Below are 21239 nucleotides of genomic sequence, written 5' to 3' on the forward strand. Positions count from 1 at the left end.
ACACAAGACAGACAGACAACACGAACAATTCATACATGCTCCTAACCGAGCAAAGCATCCATAGCATCAACGAAAGGGGTCGCCCCAACGAGCCTCTCGGAGATGCACACTGAACTAGTCCGACGCACGGGATATCATAAGGTGGAAAAAGGAAAAAAAACTAGCTCGACTCGGTCCGCCGACGTAGATCCTCACGCCGAACGGTCCCGGATGTTGGCGTGGAGAGAGCGGAGTCTCCCGATCGCCAACTCCAACGCCTCGCGGTCCTGCCGCCTAGCCACTGGCTTCCACACCTGTAGGTACATCAACATTTTATATAAGGCGTCAGCGGGCTGCGAAGGAAAAATCCCCTCAATAGTAAACTTGTTTCTAATGTTCCAAAGCCCCCCAGCATAGGGCCGTACAGCACATCCAAAGAACCCGTTTCGTTTGGCCTGAGAGGTCATCCAGAAGCCTATAGAGCTCCGCAAAACAGGTAGGGTTCCAGGGCACAACCAAGCAGTTCCCGAACTGCACTCCACATGAATCTTGCTAGCGGGCAGAGGAAGAAGATGTGGGTGGTGTCTTCCCAATCCGAGCAAAGGGCACATCGCCCCGACGATGGGCCCCTTCTCCGGCGGATGTTATCATTCGAGGGTAGTCGTTTCCGAAGGAGTTGCCAAATAAAGATGCGGATTTTCATGGGCACCGCGATTTTCCAGATGTCACTGAAGTGCTTACGCGACGTCCCCTGGCAGAGCTTCCTATATAAGGATTTGACCGAGAACTTGCCCGAGGGTTCCAGGGCCCAGGAGATGATGTCTGGGCCATCAGAGAGTTGCGTCCCAGCAATCTCCGTCAAAAGGAGCACAAGCTCATTACGGGCAGGGGATCCCAGGCTTTGGCGAAAGGCTGGGGTCCCACCCATCGCCCTAAAGCATCTGGACACCGTGATCTGTGGGTCCGCGGCGATGGAGAAGAGCGCGGGAAACCGGGAGCATAAGGGTCCCGACCCTTGCCACCAGTCACTCCAGAATAGAGTGGAGGATCCACTACGCACCTGGTGTCTCGCTCCCAGGCGAAACACCGATTTAATTTTTGGATGGCGTTCCAAAATTGAGAGCCCGGCGGTGGGAGTCCACCAGGAGATCCCTCGATCTGAGATACTTATTCCCGAGGATCTCCGCCCAAAGCCCTTGCTCCCCAAAGATAGAGCTTCCAAATCCATTTGGTCATGAGACAGATGTTCATGAGCCTGGTGTCGATGATGCCCAGTCCCCCCAAGGACTTGGGTTTGCAGAGCGCATCCCATCTGACCCAGTGGTACTTGCGCCTCGGGCCATTGGCTTCCCTGAAAAATCTGGCCCGGTGTTTCCTAAAGACAGCATGGACGCCCTCTCCCAAGAGGTACACCCCCATAGCGTGAAGAGGAAGGTTGGAGAGGCAAGCGTTGATGAGGGTCAAGCGAGCCGCGGAAGACATGAATTTCCCCATCCATGGGTCCGCTCTCCGCCCCACCCGAGTGGTAAGAGGACCCCAGTCCGAAGCCTTAACGGCGCGATCACTAATGGGTAGCCCCAAGTAGGTGAAAGGGAATGTGCCCTTCTTGCAGTTAAGCAAGTTGGCGATCGTTTCCTGCTCTTGGTCAGTGGACCCCAATACCATGACCTCACTCTTGTGGAAGTTAATGCGAAGGCCGGACATGTTCTCAAAACAGAGAAGGAGGAACTTGAGATTCGCAAGTCCAAGCGCATCAGGTTGGAGCATGATGATCGTATCATCGGCATATTGCAGGTGGGTGATTCCCCCTTCCACAAGGTGCGGAACCAGCCCTGCAATGTGCCCAGCCCTCGAGGCTGCCTGGAGGATGGCAGCCAGGGCCTCAACCGCAAAGTCAAAGAGGAGAGGGGAGAGAGGGTCCCCCTGGCGGACGCCGCGACCATTACGGAAGTAATTCCCGACTTCCCCATTGACCGTGATTGCCGTCTGGCCCCCCGAGACCAGACTTATGGCGCGGTGGACCCACCCCGGGTCAAAGCCTTTCCTGTGAAGGACTTCGCGAAGGAACTGCCAGTTGACACAATCAAACGCCTTCTCGAAGTCAAGTTTAAGGAAAACTCCCCTGAGTTTCCTAGACTTGGTCTCGTGGATGATCTCCTGAAGGGATACGATCCCCTCAAGGATGTGCCGGCCCTTAATAAAGGCGGATTGCGCGCGACTGATGACGCGGTGAGTGACATAGGCATCCCAAATGGGCCTGCCGAAGATAGTACCCGGTGTTTACTGAAGGCCCGCTACCCGAAGAATAAGAAGATTCGGGAGCCCAAGATATATTAAGGAAAGTTAGAGTTGTAATAGGAAGTGTTATTTGTAATCTGGCGGGATGAGTTAGAAACCGTCCCGGACTCTGTAACTTGTACAAAACGAAACCCTCGGCTCCGCCTCCTATATAAAGGGGGAGTCGAGGGACGAAGAGATCATTGAATCATTGTTACAAACCCTAGTTCTCATAATCGTCGAGTACTTTTCGGCTGAAACCTTCGAGATCTACTTGCCCTCTACTTCCAACTAAACCCTAGCCTACAATCCATAGGCATTGACAAGTTGATACCTTGTCAATTGGCGCCGTCTGTGGGAACTAGAGGCGTAAGGATCTGATCTCGATGGCACGTTCAAGATCTTCGACATCGTCAACCGCAAGCAACGCAATGGATCGAGGTAAACAGATCGCTGCTGGTCCTGTCGATTTTGTTCCTCACCCACCCTCCCGTTTGGATGCATATGCGTATCTGGCGGAGCCCATGGAGATGACGTTCGGAAGGTTTCACTTTCGCGTCGAGAAGGAAGGATCGTATCGTGTCGAAATTCCGATTTCGTCGGGATCGTCGGCGGTCGATTCCGATTTTTCAAGCTATACATCGTCAACCGAGTCAGGAGAAGAAGAAACTTCATCGACACGCTACGTCAGCACCAGAGCAAGAGAGAAACTCGCCAAGATCTTCAACGACATGTCGTTTGAGTCATCTGCGGACTCATATATAAGCGATGGCTCAAGCGATGTCGATAGTTACGACTTCATCGACAAATCTATCACAGTGGGCAAGGTCTTCATCAATCTCAACGATGATGTCACCAAACCCAACATAGATCTGAGTACAAAGTATCATCAGATTTATGCCATTGAAGATCAAGAGGAAACATCTGAGGCTTTCGACGATCTGGGAAATCCATACGTCGATCCCTCCAATCTGCGACAAGGCCTGGGCAATAAATACGTCGGGCCGCGGCCGCGAGACGAGTTCAGCTTTCGCAAGCAGCGTGGGATAGAGCCGCGAGAGCTATGAACGGTTCAGAACCAATGGCCACCACAGCCACACCGGAGGAATTGCAAGCATATCAATATAGGCTCGCACGAGCTGCAAGAGAATTGGAAAACAGACAATTGAGTTAAACAGAAGAAAGGAGGCAGCACGCATCTAGCGGGGAGGAGGGCAGATCTAAGTCGACAATCTAGAACTTCGGGTGATAGCCACGGGGAGGCGCGGAACGAGCAAGATCAAGGTTGCAACATATACCGCGAAGAGAGCACTTGGTCCAAAACCTCGACATGTCCTTCATGTCGATAGATACAAGAGGAAACATCATCCCTAAGACACCAGAGGCTGGGTATATGGCGACACATGCTTTTATCCTTGCATCTAAACCACCTCCAGGTGATCCAAGGGAAACACTATACAATATGGCGGTAGCAGTTGGAGCTATGGGGACAGCGTTTGTATCAACGCCTCCCGAAGGAGCGGCAAGGCAAAATAGTCCACGACTGCAGCGACAACGGCGGCTTTGAAGGACCAAGTGGAGCAAGAGACACAGCAGCACAAGCAAGGGTCGACAGAGCACGGCAAAGCAGACGGGATCATCGGCAATCTCCGGAGCTTAATGACGAAGATATGTGCGGCTTGCCATGCTTCACGAGGAGAGTCCGAAAAACTCGAGTCCCCTCAGGATTCAAGTTACCCGACAACTTCAAGAAGTTCGACGGCCTTCAAGATCCAGAGGATTGGCTAGTTGATTATCTCGAGACAGTGAAGCTCACAGGAGGAACCAGGGCAACAGCTATGCAAAGCATCCAGGTGCATTTGAGTGGAGCCGCACGATCTTGGATAAAGAAACTCACTCCAGGATCTATCGACAGCTGGGAAAGTTTCGAGGACGTGTTCGTCAAGAACTTCAGATCCACGTGCAAAAAACCTGCGTCGTTAGAGGAGTTGAGAGCATGTCGACAAAAGCCAGATGAGCCAATGAGAAAGTACATCCAAAGGTGGAATATCATCAAAAACTCGGCAGAAAATATATCTGACGAGAGAGCAATAGATGCGTTTGTCGCAGAATCAGCGTGGAGATTTTGTCGAGGACTTGGGAAGGACCAATCCAAAGACGGTATCCGCGTTAATGGAGATAGCAAACAGATGGGCAGATGGAGAAGACGCTGTCCACAACAAACGGCACAGTCGCCAGAGGAGGACCGTGGTCGAAACTATCAACCGAGGCGACGATTTCCTCGGCGATTGCCGAACTATGACGCTCTAGGGCAAATTTCGGCAGGTTTTCGGGCAAACACGGGAGGAAACAACAGAGATGATTATCGGAGAAGCGATGAACAGCGAGGTGATAACAGGGATGATTCTCGCAACAACAGGCAAAATAGCGGGCCTAGGTTCCCAAGGCCTTTCGTGTCCCCTGAAGAGATGATGAATGGGCCGTGTCAAATGCAGTTTTTCCTCGAGAGCAACGGTAAAAGACAGTCAGGGCACCTGCAGAAAGACTGTCGAAATTTTCAGGCAATGCTAAGGAATGCAGAGCACGCTAATGCGCGGGCAACACAGAGAAATCCTCGAGAACCCAGAAGCGAGATTCACTTGCCGCCTCCTCCCGCGATTACAGACGACAATCGGCATCAGCTCAGAATAGCGGCAGAACCTCCACCACCACCTTATGTTGATCCTAACTCCAACGGAGCGGTGTCGATGATTCAGAAGGGAAGGCCGTCAAATAGAGCTCAGAAAGTAATCTCACGACAGGTGTTTATGGCAGAAAAAATGCCTCCACCAACAGTTGAGTATCTTAATTGGTCAGGACAAAATATTGGCTTCACCATAGCAGATCATCCGCAGCAAGTTCCTCGACCAGGGCAGTCAGCACTTATTCGCCGGCGATTATCGCGGGATTTGATGTCTCTCGAGTGTTCATAGACGGCGGCAGCAGCCTAAACCTTATGTATGCAGATAAATTGAGGAAGATGAACATATCCTTAGCAAACTTGAAGCCAACAGACACAAGGTTCCACGGCATCACACCGGAGAAACCAAGTTATCCATTGGGGAAGATCAATCTCGACGTTCAGTTTGGGACCCGAGAAAACTATAGAATCGAGAGGCTGGAATTTGAAGTCGTGGATTTTCCGTCGCAATACCACGCTCTGTTGGGACGACCAGCATATGCTAGATTTATGGCGGTGCCACACTATACATACCTGTTGTGGAGGTTGCCTGGACCAAAGGGACCAATTACAGTCAAAGGAAGCTTTGCCTTAGCCGATAAGTGTGATAAGGATTTTCACCGGCTATCAGAAACTTTCGGGATGCAAGCTGAGTATTTGGCGTCAAAAAGTATGACTGACTACGACGTGCTGCCAGACGTTGGAAGGCCAAATAAAGAATCAACTTTCAATACCGAGAAAAATTCTAAGGAGGTACAGATTCACCCGACAGACCCGAAAAAGACGACATCCATCGCAAACGACATGGACCTCGCATAGGAAAGCGCGCTCGTCAAGTTCCTCCGTGAGAACTGGAAAATCTTCGCATGGTGTCCAGCTGACATGCCAGGAGTACCCAGGGAACTTGCCGAGCACCACCTAAACTTGGATCCATTAGCGAGACCAATCAAACAACCTCTGCGGCGTTTTTCGGAACCAAACCGCAAAGCTATGCTATCAGAAGTAAATCGACTTAAGGAAGCTGGTTTTATCAAAGAAATATCTACAGAAGTCACATGGGTAGCTAACCCAGTGATGGTGCCGAAGAAACACACGACAGTCCTTCGCATGTGCGTCGACTTTACGTGTCTCAATAAACATTGTCCAAAGGATCACTTTCCCCTCCCGAGGATCGATCAAATTATCGACTCCACGGCTGGATGTGAACGTCTTTCCTTCCTGGACGCATATTCTGGTTATAACCAGATCAGATTGAAAGAAGAAGATGAGGCCAAAACAGCGTTCATAACACCTTACGGCGTGTTCTGTTACAGAACAATGCCTTTCGGTTTAAAAAACGCGGGAGCAACATATCAGAGGATGATGCAGAAGTGTTTGGCGACACAGATTGGGAAAAACGTGCAAGTATACATCGATGATGTCGTCATAACATCAAAAAAGGGGGCAACGCTGATCGAGGATCTCAAGGAAACCTTCGACAACCTCAACAAATTCTGCCTCAAGCTGAACCCGACGAAGTGTTCCTTTGGCGTCCCAGCAGGAGAACTTCTGGGATTTCTAGTCTCAGCAAGAGGGATTGAAGCAAATCCCGACAAAATACAAGCTATCATAACAATGAGGAAGCCAACAAAGTTGAAAGAAATACAGCAGTTAACTGGGCGAGTCGCAGCTTTGAGCAGATTCGTAGCCAGGCTGGGAGAAAAAGCGTTACCATTTTACGCTCTGATAAAGCAAGGAGATAAATTCCAGTGGAACGAAGAGGCCGACAGAGCTTTCGAGGATTTGAAACGCACAATCTCGACACCACCAATTTTAGTGGCACCAAAGGAAAAGGAACCACTCCTGTTGTATATTGCAGCCACGCCCCAAGTGGTTAGCACGGTGTTAGTCGTCGAAAGAGAAGAGGAAGGAAAACTCCATGGAGTGCAGAGGCCAGTATACTTCGTCAGCGAAGTTTTATCGCCCTCAAAACAAAGGTACCCTCAGTACCAAAAGCTAGCATATGGAGTGTTCACAACAGCACGAAAATTGCGCCACTATTTTTCGGCACACCCGATCATAGTGGTCAATGAAGCTCCCTTGTCAAATATACTAAACAATCCGTGAAAGCTACGGGTCGTGTCTCCCTTTGGGGAATAGAACTTTCCCCTCGGGACATCACGTATGAAAAAGAAAAGCAATCAAGTCGCAAGTTCACGAGACTTCATCGCGAGTGGATGGAGCTGCAAAACACGGGACCCCGGACTTGTCGAGAACCTGGACCATGAACTTTGATGGGTCCAAAAGACTAGAAGGAGCTGGCGCAGGAGTAGTACTCATATCACCTGAAGGCGACAAGTTGAAATATGTCCTTCGGATGACGTTCCCTAACGCATCCAATAACGAAGCAGAATATGAAGCTCTCATACACGGGATGAAGATGGCGAAAGCTTGCGGTGCAACTCGACTAAAAATCTTTGGCGACTCGCAATTGGTGGCTCAGCAAGTTATGAACCAATGTGACGCAGTCAATGACAGCATGATGGCATACAAGGAGGTGTACAACGAGCTCGAAAAGTTGTTTGATGGATGCGAAGTAAATCATATTAGCAGATTGAGCAACGACGAAGCCGACGTTCTCGCAAACATCGGGTCGCAATGCCTTGCAGTTCCGCCAGGTGTATTTTGGGAAGAGATAACAGAGAGATCTACAAAATCGACAAAATCAAAAAAGAAGGAGAAGAAACCCTCGGGGGCTCCCAAGGAAGAGCAAGAGGAAGAAGAAGAAGATCAGGACCTGGTCATGGTGATACAGACACCATGGATGCAGACGTACATATCATATATCCTCAGGAAAGAAATACCCGATGATCCAGTTGAGGCAAGGCGAGTAATTCGACGCTCCAAAGCTTTCACGGTGATCAAAGGAGAATTGTACAAGCGAAGTATTTCAGGTGTCCTGCAAAGGTGTGTCACACCCGAAGAAGGAAGAATAATTCTGAAGGATGTACACGAAGGAATATGTGGCCACCACGCAAGTAGTCGAGCTATTGCAGCCAAGGTTTTTCGAGCAGGATTCTACTGGTTGACAGCAATAGAGGACGCCAAGGAAATAGTAAGAACTTGCGACGCGTGTCAAAGGTTTGCCGCAAAACCTCACTCTCCAGCAGCAGAACTAACACCAATACCATTGTCATGGCCCTTTGCTCAATGGGGACTTGATATGGTGGGCAAGTTACACAAATCCTGGCCAGGAGGAAAGGAGTACATGCTAGTAGCTGTTGATAAATTTACAAAGTGGATAGAAGCGAAGCCGATAAATTTACCAGACGGAGCATCCGCAGTAAAATTCATAAAAGGCCTCGTCTTCAGATTTGGAGTGCCCCACAGCATCGTCACAGACAATGGCAGTAACTTTACATCCCACGAGTTTAAAGATTATTGCGAAGAAGTGGGTATCAAGTTACACTTTGCGTCAGTTGCGCACCCGCAGACCAACGGCCAAGTCGACAAAGCTAATGGAATCATCTGCAACGGCATTAAGAAACGCTTATTAGCATCACTGGAGAAAGCTCGACACACCTGGCCAGAGGAGCTGCCCAGTGTATTATGGAGCATACGAACAACACCAAACACAGCAACACAAGAAACTCCGTTCTTCTTGGTTCATGGAGCAGAAGCAGTACTACCAATCGAGATAGAGCATAACTCTCCACGAGTCGTGGAATATGATGACGAGGTGTCGAGAAAAGCGCTAGAAGACGACGTCGATGCACTTGATGAAGCTAGAGATGAAGTACTGTCTCGGGTAACCAAATACCAACAGGACTTGAAGAATTACCACAGTCGACGTTTGCGGCCAAGATCTTTTCAGGTGGGAGACCTAGTTCTTCGGCTCACGCAAAAAAGTCATGAAAAACTCGAGTCACCATGGCTTGGCCCTTACATTGTCACGGAAGTAATCGGAGGAGGAGCATACAGGATAAAGGACAAGAAGACAGGGGTGGAGGAGCAAAACCCCTGGGCATTAGGCGCAACTCAGGCGGTTCTACGCCTAGAGCTGAAATATAGTCCTTGTAAAACTTCAATGTACTGAAACGCCCGCGAGTTTTCAGACGCACTCTTTTCCTTTTTCGGGGCACCGAGTGGGACCGGGAAAGGTTTTTAATGAGGCGGGCTCGCGGTGCTGCAATATAATAAAGATAGTGTCAATATAACTCTTCTTTATCGACATGCTCAAAGTCTCCGACCCGACGAATTTCAATATAGTTCCCCGGAAAAAGAAAAGCCTTGCCTTGGTATTAAAATACCTCGTGAGTCAATAAAAATACAAAATAGTACTCAACAAAGAAGCTCGGGGGCTGATATTCGCCAAAACTACATATTAAATAAATGCCTTGGTTCAAAACCTCGCAATACACAAATACAGTAAATAGCCACCGAAACACTCGGGGGCTAGACAAATATAGAAATATGATGATTGCTTCACAATATAATCACAATCATGGGTTACAAAGAAGAGTTATCTACCAAAGGAAAATAATTAGTCATGATTCAATATGTCATCAAGGGTAATTCTGTTTTCTTCAGGAGCAGCGCCAAGAAAATCAGCATAATGACCATCTGCAAAAAAGTCGGCATCCATCCGAAGAAGGTCTTCAATCATTTCTTCGGCTATAGGCGAAACCTTCGCGTTAATTCGGTCGACACCAACTCTTCGGCGCTTTACCTTCTCATGAACTTTAGCAACAACTTGGGTCAGGTCAAGATTTGAGTGGCAGATCTGAAGCATGATAAGAGCAAATCTGGCGCCAGCTACCAGTTGAGCTCTGACAAAATCATGGATCTTGTGGGCATCCTTAAATTTCTCCATTAACTCGGGAAGAGTGTTTGGTTGAACGTTCCGAGGAAACATGGAGTTATAAACCATAGACAGGGTCCTGGTACAGAAGTCAAGGAAGTCGCGAGTTTGAGAGGTGCGATCCTGAAATCTAACAATCTGGCGGGTCCTCTCTGGGGTAGCCCAAAACAGAGAACCATGGTCAAGGGAAAGGTTAACAAGGAGGTTCGTCCTAGTATTTACCCTCTCTTCTTCGGCAACAGCATCAGTAAAGGAACCTATTAAAACAACGAAGCAGAAAACTTTAAGAGACGTAGCATGAAGACGGAAGATATCGGAGGATGAAACAAGCATACCCGACATATCCGCACTGGCTTCATTCATTAACTCGAGCATGAAATTTTCTCGAGTAGTCGCCTTTTCAGCCTCGGAAGTAGCGATTTCCTTAGCAGCCACGGCCTCACGAGCTTGCTGAAGTGCAATTTTTTCGGCTTCAGATGACTTACGGGACTTTTCCATCATCACAAGTGTTTGCTTCTTTGCATACTGAAGTTGCTGCCGAAGTTCATCCAATTCTCGCGGCAAGGAATCTTCGACAGGTGTAGCGTCAGCAAGAGTTCTCCTTGAGTGAGAAGAAGAAGGCGAAACATTGGACGGAGCGGAAGATGGAGTATAGTTATCAAATACCAACTGAAATTTAATAAAACAAGACAACATCAATCAACAAGCAAAGATAGAGTTTTCATTAATCTTTCGGAATAATTACAAAGGCCTTACAGTGGAGCTAATGAAGTACGTGTCGCCAAATAACTACTTTCGCGACAAGAGCAAAAGAAACAGAGAAAGAAAAACAAAGAGGCATGCAACTAGACCTCTGGCCTTGATGAGCTAGGAGTCGAAGCTGGTTTGATCCCGAGATAGGCCAAGATTTTCTTCGTGTTGGGCTTGGCTGCCTTAATCAGCGACCTCCATCTTGATTGCTCTATTTGATCGGTGTCGCCAACTTTCATCCAATCAACAGTCTGTTGGCTGTCAGCAACCAGGGCAACAGTGCTTTCGACAGCAATCTTCATATTTTCCTGACGCATCTTCAGTCCAAGGTCCTCTGATGAATTGAAGCTCTTGGCAAGGGCAAGGAAAGTCGGGGGCTCCTCTTTCTTTGGGAAGAAGTAGGGGAAAAGTGTCGACAATCCTGCATTAGCATTTGCCACGCCTTCACGAATTTCGGACCCATGAAGCTCCAGATAAGAAAGTGCGTCAAGGAGAGGGTCATTGACGGGATTCTCCAGATCAAAATCTTGGTTTGTTTGGTTTGCCACAGGAAACAAAACGTTGGTCAACAACAAGAAACAGCGGTTCTCATAAAAATAGAAGGGATCAATAATATTACTGTGAGTGCGTCGACTTTGTGATTTCAGGTGCTTGAGGATCCCCTGTTCACGAGCAGCTTGTGCAGCTTTATGCTCGTTTAAAGCAGATTCAACATCTTCAAGTCTTTTCTGCAGTTCCTCGACACTAGCAGCTTTTGCTTTGGCTTCATCAGCCTCGGCTTTGGCTTCGCTAGCAACAAGTTCGGCTTTCTTGCGAGCCGCCTCACTTTGCTCCAGTTTTTGAGAAAGTGCGTCGGCACGTTTGTTGGCCTCTGCAAGTTTCTCTGTCGAGATAAAAAAAAAAGAAGAAAGAAGAAAGATCAAAAATCGCGACAAACAACAGGAGCAAAAAGTCAGAAAGAACAGCAAGTATAAAAGTTGTTACCTTCAGTTCTGCTAGCATACTCACGGTACCCAATGAATTGGGATCCGATGCGGATAAGATCTTTGATCATGGGCTGTCAAAGAAGAACACAGCAAGAGAAACATCGGCATGAAAAAAGAGTGAAGGCGTGAAAAAGCAAAATAGAGGAAATATAGATATCGGCAAACTTACATCATCCAAGAGCAGGGTCGAAGAGCTGCCCAATTGAGGGGCAGGTTCAAGAATTGTTTCAATCCTTGTCCTTTTTGGTGAAGGAGCAAGGGGGCTTGCTGGCGGAGTTGTGGTGACGACGTTTCGTTGAGGAGGCGAGGATTCTTCTCCTTCAACTAGCGTGTCTGAGGCAAGTAAAGTATGTGACGTGCTTGTCCGAGGAGCCACGTCAACAGTTGGTACTTCTTCCTCGTCATCACTGTTGATTAAAAATCGACAGCATAAAAAGCAAGACAAGATGAACATTTTGAGTACAGAAATAAGGAGAAATAAAAATGACTTACGAGCTGACGAGGGATTCAATATAAGGATCATAAGCTGCCTTCGGATGAGAAGGAACAACTTTTTCGGCCTTAGAAGTGCCAGAATCCTCGGCGTCATTCCTTTTCCTTTTGTTCCTTGGGGAAACAGCAGGAGGAAGGGATTGCGTCGACTCGCTGGCGTCAGATTCAACTTCTTTTTCATGGGAAGCCGCAGATTTGTGAGAACCTGCGACTTCACTTTCAGGAAGAGAAGAACCTTGGTTGTCTTCGGCAACGATAGCTTGTTCTTCGACTTCTCCATCCTCAGGAAGAGGAGGAAGGGAAGCCATAGTAGGATGGTTCTGCAGGAAAATAGCGACAAAAGAAAAATTAGAGAGATATCAATACAATGAGATGCAGGGAAAGTTCAGAACAAGATAAAAATTCGAGAAGATAAAATACCTCAGGGAGAGGATTGGCGGAGCTGTATGGTTCCACGCGGCAAGAGGAGGGAATGGGATCCTTCTTGTTCAGCGAGGAAATTCTTCGAATCAGCTTCTCCAAGTCCTTTACAGAAAGATCATTGGAGAGCCTATTGGCGTCATTTTCACCAAAGATATCGTCCAAAGGGGATTTTTGCGAGCTTTGAAGAGGCTGCACTCTAATCCTAAGAAAGTAGGCAGTGATTTGAACACCAGACAGCTCTTTGCCTCGAGTATTTTGAAGCTGATGAATACGAGACATAAGTGCTTCTGTCGCCTTTTTCTCTTCTTCGGAAGCTTCAGCATCCCAGGAGCGGCGGCGCTGAATTTTGGCACTTCCATCGAAAGGGACTATGTTGTGCTCAATAGAATTGGCACTTTCTTCGTGTATGTAGAGCCACCTTTTGCGCCACCCTTGGACAGAATCAGGAAATTTGACGTCGAAGTAATCAACGTCAGTTCGGACACAGATAACAACGCCGCCTATGTTATAGGTGGCGTTGTGGGAGCTATTGCGGCGGAGGCAGAAAATGCGTTTCCACAGAGCCCAGTTAGGAGGGATTCCAAGGAAGCATTCGCACAGCGTGATAAAAATGGAGACATGGAGGATGGAATTGGGGGTCAACTGGTGCAGCTGAATCCCATAAACAAAAAGAAGGCCGCGGAGGAAATCGTGAATTGGGGCAGAAAGGCCGCGGATGAGGTGATCAACGAAACTAACCCGGTACTCCATTGGAGGGTTTGGGTAGCTTTCTTCGCTGGGAAAGCGGATGGCATCCTCTTTCTTCATCAGGCCAAGCCTCTTCAGCATGTTGACGTCTTGGTTGGAGATTTTAGATCTCTCCCACTCAAGATCTGCAGCGGCCATCTTGGACTCTAGAGTACTGTGGCGAGTGAGTCGCGTGCACGGTGGCATCAACGGCACTGGAAAAGCAGAGTTCATGCGTGGGTAGGATCGAAGAGAGTTGGGCGCAGTGGAAGTTTTTGCAAAGAGGAACAGATGTGCGGCGCAAACGAAGGTGCGAACGGAGGTTGAAGAAAGGTTTATATAGGAATTGGGCGAAGCAATGAACCGTTGGATGAAGAAATCGTGTGGTGAAAAAAGATCTTGTAGATAAAGGGTAAAAAGGTATTTTTACTGAGATGGAATAGAACAGGCGTTACAGTACGTGCGCCAGGAAAAGCGGAGGACGTGTGTCCCCCACTTGCACGACGTGTCAATGTGGTGGAAACAATGGACCCACAAGGCAGAAAAATCACGACTGTTAACAGAAATGAAGTAAATTTGACTAAGGGAAGCATGCCGACAAAGAAAAATAAAAGAAGATTGGCGGCAGGAGAAGTTATTGAATACTTCGGGAGCCTTTGATCAAATACAAGTTTTTGCCCAAATGCTCGGGGGTTACTTCGACAAAAGTAAAATTTCGAGTATGGCAATATAGAAATTGTGGGAGCCTACAACCAAGCACAAGTCCTTGGCTGTAGCCTCGGGGGCTACTCCCATCGGGAGCGCTGTTCGCGCACCCGAGAGATGAAAAGAAGATCATATCGAGAAATAATGACAATATAGCGACAGATGGACTAAAATGTTGAGCCTACAACCAAGCACAAGTCCTTGGTTGTAGCCTCGGGGGCTACTCCCATCGGGAACGCTGTTCACGTACCCGATGAAATTAAAAGAGAAAGATAAAAAAGCAAAAGAGTATATTTCGAGTTATAACTAACTCTACATATACTCCCATCGGGAGAGCAATATAAGTCATCTTTGACTCGATAAAATGTGCCATTCCAACAGCCGGAAAAGCACTCGACAATATATTCTCAGAACGCCAAAGTTGCAATCAATTTCTGAATGCCGCAAATTTGCGAAGGTAAGACCCCAGATCCGTTCTGCTGGGCGTGGCATCGCCGAAGACTGCGCTCTGCTACTTTTATCCGTATCAACAGATACGAAGAAAAATCCTAACGGACGCGTTAGGTACTCGATAAATTTGACTGGGACTCGACAGAATGGTAAGACCTTAAGCGGCACCTGTCGAAGTTTACACCACTATCCCGAGATCATGTCCAGGGACGTGATCTTGAAGTAGGTTTTTGCGGATTGCCACTAGAGCAGTTAACTAGTACCTGATCCGTCAGATGAACTAGCCCCAACTACCATTATCCCTGTACAATATAGAATTTTATGAAGAAGTATAAAAAAGTTGAAGTTGTTGAATAAAAATAAACAGTGGAGATTTTCCCTGACTCTACGATTCAAGCAAAATCTCGGGGGCTACTGACATAGGCATCCCAAATGGGCCTGCCGAAGATAGTACCCAGGGTTTACTGAAGGCCCGCTACCCGAAGAATAAGAAGATTCGGGAGCCCAAGATATATTAAGGAAAGTTAGAGTTGTAATAGGAAGTGTTATTTGTAATCTGGCGGGATGAGTTAGAAACCGTCCCGGACTCTGTAACTTGTACAAAACGAAACCCTCGGCTCCGCCTCCTATATAAAGGGGGAATCGAGGGACGAAGAGATCATTGAATCATTGTTACAAACCCTAGTTCTCATAATCGTCGAGTACTTTTCGGCTGAAACCTTCTAGATCTACTTGCCCTCTACTTCCAACTAAACCCTAGCCTACAATCCATAGGCATTGACAAGTTGATACCTTGTCAGTGAGCAATAGGGGAAACACGGATCGCATAGGCTTTGGTGACGAACTTAAAGATCACATTAATGAGAGCAATAGGTCGGAACTGCCGAATATCGTCCGCTCCCTGGACTTTAGGAATCAACGAAAGGACTCCAAAGTTGAGCCTCGCGATGTCAACGCGCCCCAAGGCGAAGCCATTCAGGATTGCGAGGATGTGGGGTTTAGATAGAGCCCAGAACTTCTTGAAGAAGATTACCGGCCACCCATCAGGCCCAGGTGCCGTCTCCACACGCATGCTAGCAAGCACCTTGTCCAGCTCCTCCCCGGTGAAGGACAGCATAAGCCCCTCGTTCTCCTCCTCTGAGACCTGCCCCTGCTGGTCCCAAAGGGCATTAGCGAGAGAGAAAACGCGGGTCTCCCCTTCCGCACCCATCAAGTTGCGGTAGAAGGTGTAGATATGGTCCTGGAGGGCATGCGGGTCCGAGATGACTCCGCCGTCAGAGACGAGTCTCGAGATCATGCATTTCCTCCGCCTACCATTAGCCATGGCGTGGAAGAAGGCCGTGTTGGCGTCCCCCTTGAGCAGCCAATTCAGGCGGCTCCTCTGGCGCCAGTAGGCCTCCTGGGTACGAGCAAGGTGGGTAATCTCGCCCTCAAGGTGATAACGAAGGGCCCAGCCCTCGTCATCAAGGCCCGAGGTGTCAGCCATAGCATCAAGGCGCTGGATCTGGCAAGGAGGGAGTCCTTAAGATCGCGACCCTCTTTCCCGAGGTTGGCTCCCCAGCCTCTTAGGAACTGACGGATCCCCGCGGAGATCTGCTGCCAGGCATCAATAGGGTCGAGGGGGGCGCCCAAGGTCCCTTCCAAGGTGCGCCATTTGTCAGAGACCAGCTCCACAAAGTCCGGTCTCTCAAGCCAAGCTTGTTCGAAGAAGAAGCGAGGGCTACGCTTCTTGAGATCCTCCCCGGAGCTCAAGATCAGCGGGGCATGGTCGGAACCAATGATGGTTTCCGCCACTAAGGAGCTGAGAGGGAAGAGAATTTCCCAATCCGGGGAGATGAATACTCTGTCGAGGACACATCTGACAGGATTCAGCTGTTTGTTGGTCCAGGTGTAGCGAGCTCCGCCCCTACGGACTTCTCGCAAAGCAAGATTGGCGATGCAGTCATTGAAACGGTGCACCCTAGGCCAGTCAATGTTGCAGTTGTTCTTGTCCTCCGCCCCTCGGATGAGGTTGAAGTCCCCGCCAACCACAAGGGGAAGATCGCAGGCCTCAACCGCGAGAGTGAGTTCCCCCAAGAACTCCTGGGTGCGGCGGTGGTCTGCTGGGCCGTAGATGACAAAAAAGGCCCACTTGGCATTATTGTCAAGTTGACGAATGTCAACACGAATGAAGAAGGTCCCCTTAGTCCACCCTAGGACCTCAAAGGAGTCTTCATTAACACCCAGGAGCATCCCTCCCGAGCGTCCCGTAGCCGGAACCTCGCACCAAGCGAAACGGCCTCGCGGATCAATGCCCAGAAGGCCCGCGGTGGTGAACTGAGCTTTGATCGTCTCCTGGAACCCCGCAAAATCAAGATGCTCGCGAGACAGAAGCTCACGGGTCTGGGATTTCCGTCTAGGAGCGCCAAAGCCTCGCAGGTTCCAAATGCCCGCACGCATCAAGGAACCTGCGTCAACCTCCGTCCACGACGGGATGCCACCGAGCTGTTGGCCGCTCTCCTCCTAGTGGTCATAGGTGAAGGCGGAGCAGGAGGGGACCCTACCCCTTCTGACAACGCAGCCGTGGGCGCAACAAGCGAGGCCTCAGCCATCTCGGCCAAGGCCCGGTCTCTGCAGAAAGCAGCGTGGGCCAACGCCGCTTGTGCCTCCTCTTTAGCTCGGATGAGCGAGAGGGTCTCTGCAGGCGTCCCGGATTCCACTGAAAACGCAAGTCCAGAGTCGTGGGCCACCACCTCCAGGTGGGAGTCCGACAGAGCAGGAAGAACCGAGAACTGTTCTAGGGAAGGGAGAGAGGAGGGGGGCTTGGGATTACCTTCAAGGTTCTTCGACGCCGTCCTCTCCTGGGCGCGCTCCATCACCGTCGCGGCGGCCGCCGGACCCCTCAGGCGGGCGCTCTTGCGAGCAGGCCCAGCGGCGACGGTCCTGGTGCGACGGCGGCGCGGGACCCCACCAGCAGCAGGCTGGCCGAGGGGAAGACGCTCCGAGTCATCCACGACCTCCAGCTGCTCGTCCACGTCCGCCTCCAAGTCCATCTCTGACATGTTCTTGGACGGGGAGCCCTCCGAACCGGAGTCCGTCTCCATCAGCACCGACGAAATTAGCGGAGCAGAGTCCGCCGGCACATCAACCTCCATGAGGACAGGGGTGGCGCGCTTCTCCAAGGTGGCCAGGGAAACCGGCCAGGCCCCCTTCCTGGGAAGGTTGGACCCGTACTGGTCCAGGGAGGGCAGCCCGGTCGGCGAGCGCGCGAGACCCCCCTCCCCGGGGGCGTCCTGTCAAGGAGCAGGGCTCCCGCCGACAGCGTCAGAAGGCGCCTGAGGGGCAGGAGCCGGGGCAGCCGGCGGGGCCACCGGCGGCGCATCGGCCTTCCTGGCGGCATCCTGCTCGCCAAGATCGTCCCACTCGCCCTCCGACGGGCTGAGGTCGTCCACATCCTCATCGTCGTCGTCATCTCCCGGCTTGTGGGGTGCCGGGGGGGAGGAGCCACCGGACGGACCCGCCGGAGCCTCCACCGCAACCCCAATGTTGTATCCCCACTTCTTGTGGAAGAGCTGGACGGTGCCTTTGAGTTTGGCAGGGTTGCGGCAGGCCAGAAGCATGCGCACCGGCATCGGGCGCTTGAGGGAATCCTCATCGATAGCGATCGGCCAGCCAAGCATCCCCATGCCGGCCAGCAGGCGGTTCGCCCTCTTCATGCGCCTGGGGACGCCGGAGAGCCGCACCCACACCTCCTGCAGCTGCTCGGCAGGTGCAGGGTCTGCGTCCGCGAGCCGGATGTCCGCCACCGTCCCGCTGAGGGGAAGGTAAAGCTTGCCACTGCGCGTGGACATCCGGAGCGTCTCCCGTGAGGGGAAGGTCACCGCGAAGGAATGACCGAGCAGGGTTTGAACCTGCCAGTCCCACTCCGCCTCGACCAGGTGGTGAAGCTCCCTGTCAAGCTCCCTAGCTGACAGAGAGACGGCGCGGAAGGAGATGATGGCACCGTTGGAGACGAGCTCCTCCTCATCGTCGTCCTCCTCGAAGTCGAGCGAGAAGAAGCTCTCTCCCGCCACGGCCTGTCCCAGGACCCGAAGCGAGGGCTGACGGCCCTTGGAGGTGCAGGCCGCCGAGAAGTGCCCCTCTACACCGCACAGAAGGCAAACTGGCGGGTAGGTGCAGTCAGCCTGGAAGTGGCCCATGCGGCCACACTTGAAGCACTCCATCCGGGAGGCCGCGGCGCCATCCTTGGCCACGCCGCCGGGCTGGCTGGGCCCCTGCCCAGAACCACCCTTGGGCGCCGCCACCGGCTGCTTGCCGGCAGCAATCTCCACTGCCCGGCCACGGCCAGGAGCAGCAGGAAGAGGAGCGGCCGCAGCGCCAGCGTCCGCCAGAGTCACTGATCGAACACGCAACACACAAGAAACTAACTGCAAACACGGATTTTATTTCAGTCGACGCTACACAGCAGGTCGCGTTCACCAAACGCAGTTTTTCGGACGTATGCAGTGGCATCCGGCACGGTGTTCACTGGGGCAAGGGATCGCCGGAGACGAAGCTGTACATGACGACGTCGCGGGCGCGGCCCTTGTGCCAGTAGTGCCTCCGGAGCACGCCCTCGCGCCGGAACCCAGCCTTCTCCACCACGCGGTGCGACGCCGCGTTGTCCACGTCCACGAGCGCCTCCACGCGGGCCAGCCCCTCCACTTCGCCGAAGACCGCGGCGAGGGCGCGCCGCACGGCGGCCGTGGCCACTCCCTGGCCCCAGTGCGCGCGGGCCAACACGTACCCGAGCTCCCCGCGGCACGCGTCCGCCGTGGGTTCCAGGGACACAGCCCCCACGGGGCGCCCGTCGCCGGCGAGGCAGATGGCGCGGAACCAGGGGTGCGGGAGCACGGTGTCCCGGAGGTAGGCGAGGAGCGATTCCGTGGATGAGTAGGGCTCCCAGCGGCAGAAGGCGGCGACCTCGGTGTCCGAGGCCCACGCCATCATGAAGTCCACGTCCGAGAGCACGAAGCGGCGGAGGGTCACTTCCATACTCGTCGGTTTGGTTTGAGGATCTGAACGTGGTGGCCAGGTATTTTGAAGCTGACCAACGAAGGACGTGTGAAAAATCAACAGATTTGCTAACTATATGTCGACTGATTTCTTTTTCACCGTCAGTCAAATCTTTGTCTCCCCTCCAATTTTTTTTTTGTTCCTCCGTGTCTGCCAGAGATCTTTGATGTCTGTTGAGTCGAGAGGCTTTAGCCTGAGGACGCGTCGTGTTTTCCATGTCCGGTTTCTTGGTACGGTTTTATTTTCCCGGATTTGCTAATCCTCATGGGACTGAGATTTGCTTACGTCTCAGTCGACCTGCAGGACCATCCGATCTTACGCAAGATTGGTGCATATCTTGGTGGTTTCCGATACAGAAGAAAAAAAGTTAAAAGCTCGTTCTACCGGTCGAAGTTGGTACCTGCTGCTACTGAGATCACGCTTTCTGCCAACCGGACGGCTTGGCTAGTTTTTCATGGTTTAGTAGGCGTATTTAACTTATTTGTCTGTTGGAGTACTGTTCTCTTCTCTCGTGTCTGTCTCCCATGTTACTTCTTTCTGTTCTCATATCGTTGTCATTTTTTTTTCTTCATCTTTTCTCATTTTCCGTGTTTTTTCATTTCATTCTCACCTGATTTTTTATTTGTTTTTCTTATCATTCGTTGTCATTTACTGTTATTCCGACTATGATTTTCAGTTTGTCTTCTTATGTTCTGTTGCTGTGATTATGATTTTTATTCAGTATGAATTGCACTTTTTAAAATAAATATGCAACTTCAACTAGTTTTTAGTATAATTACATCTTACTCAATTAGCAACTGTTTTTCGTACGAGTTGCATTTTTCTCAATAAACATGCAACTCTACCCGCTATTAAATTATGAGTTGCACTTTTGTAAAAACATGCAATCAACAACCAATTTTTGAAAGTTCCACCTTTTCTCAATAAATGTATATGTAGCATTGGGATTTTCGATACGATTTACACTTTTTCTCAAGAAATATGCGACCGGCAATCGGCATTCGGTACGGGGTTGCACCTTTTACAAGAAATGTGTAATCCTTAAAGGTTTGAGATGTGAGTTGCACTTTTTCTCAAGGAATGTGCAACCAGCAATCAGTTTTCGATATGGGGTGAAATTTTTACAAGAAATATGCAACTAACGCTTTTCCATATGAGTTACACTTTTTATCAAGGAATGTTCAGCTAGTATTCGGTACCAGTTACACTTTTCACAATAAATGTGCAACTCCAACGGTTTCGATATGAGTTGCCATTTTTCTTAAAAATATGCAACCGGCAACCGGTATTTGGTAGGGTTGCACATTTTATAAGAAATTTGCAACTCTAACGGTTTCCATTATGAGTTATACTTTTCATAAAAAAATGTGCAACTCTAACAACTTCCGTTATGAGTTGCACTTTTAATCCAAGAATGTGCGACTGGGAACCGGTATTCGGTACAGGTTGAACTTTTATAAGAAATGTGCAACCCTAATGTTTTTCGATATGATTTACACTTTTTCTCAAGAACTGTGCAACTCCCAATTGGCAACCGGTATTCGGTACAGGTTGAACTTTTATAAGAAATGTGCAACCCTAATGTTTTTCGATATGATTTACACTTTTTCTCAAGAACTGTGCAACTCCCAATTGGCAACCAGTATTCTGTACGAATTGCACTTTCTTACATAAATGTGCTACTCTAACGATTTTGATATGACTTACACTTTTTCTAAAGAAATATGCAACTGGCAACCGGTATTTGGTTGGGGGTTGAACCTTTTACAAGAAATGTGGAACTCTAACCGTTTTCGATATAAGTTGCAGTTTTTCTTAAGGAATGTGCAACTGGCAACCGGTATTCGGTACGAGTTGC

The 21239-nt window shown here is 50.0% G+C and overlaps 3 protein-coding genes across 3 annotated transcripts in view; 1 reads left to right on the plus strand and 2 right to left on the minus strand.

Annotated features, from left to right (window-relative positions):
• Positions 1–21239, plus strand: part of LOC127292431 (glutamate dehydrogenase 1, mitochondrial) — a 34891-nt gene that overhangs the window by 5941 nt on the left and 7711 nt on the right. The window lies entirely within an intron of this gene.
• Positions 64–18838, minus strand: LOC127292438 (uncharacterized). Its single transcript, XM_051321829.2, has 3 exons — positions 18806–18838; positions 17160–18753; positions 64–293 (listed from the first exon to the last, which is right to left on the minus strand). The coding sequence occupies exons 1-2, from the start codon at positions 18836–18838 to the stop codon at positions 17623–17625; spliced, it is 1164 nt and encodes a 387-aa protein (XP_051177789.2). The 3' UTR covers positions 64–293; positions 17160–17622.
• Positions 18736–19366, minus strand: LOC127292437 (uncharacterized). The gene has a single exon (XM_051321827.2). The coding sequence runs from the start codon at positions 19358–19360 to the stop codon at positions 18851–18853; it is 510 nt and encodes a 169-aa protein (XP_051177787.1). The 5' UTR covers positions 19361–19366; the 3' UTR covers positions 18736–18850.

This window comes from Lolium perenne, chromosome 4, assembly GCF_019359855.2.
Source record: "Lolium perenne isolate Kyuss_39 chromosome 4, Kyuss_2.0, whole genome shotgun sequence".
NCBI lineage: Eukaryota > Viridiplantae > Streptophyta > Magnoliopsida > Poales > Poaceae > Lolium > Lolium perenne.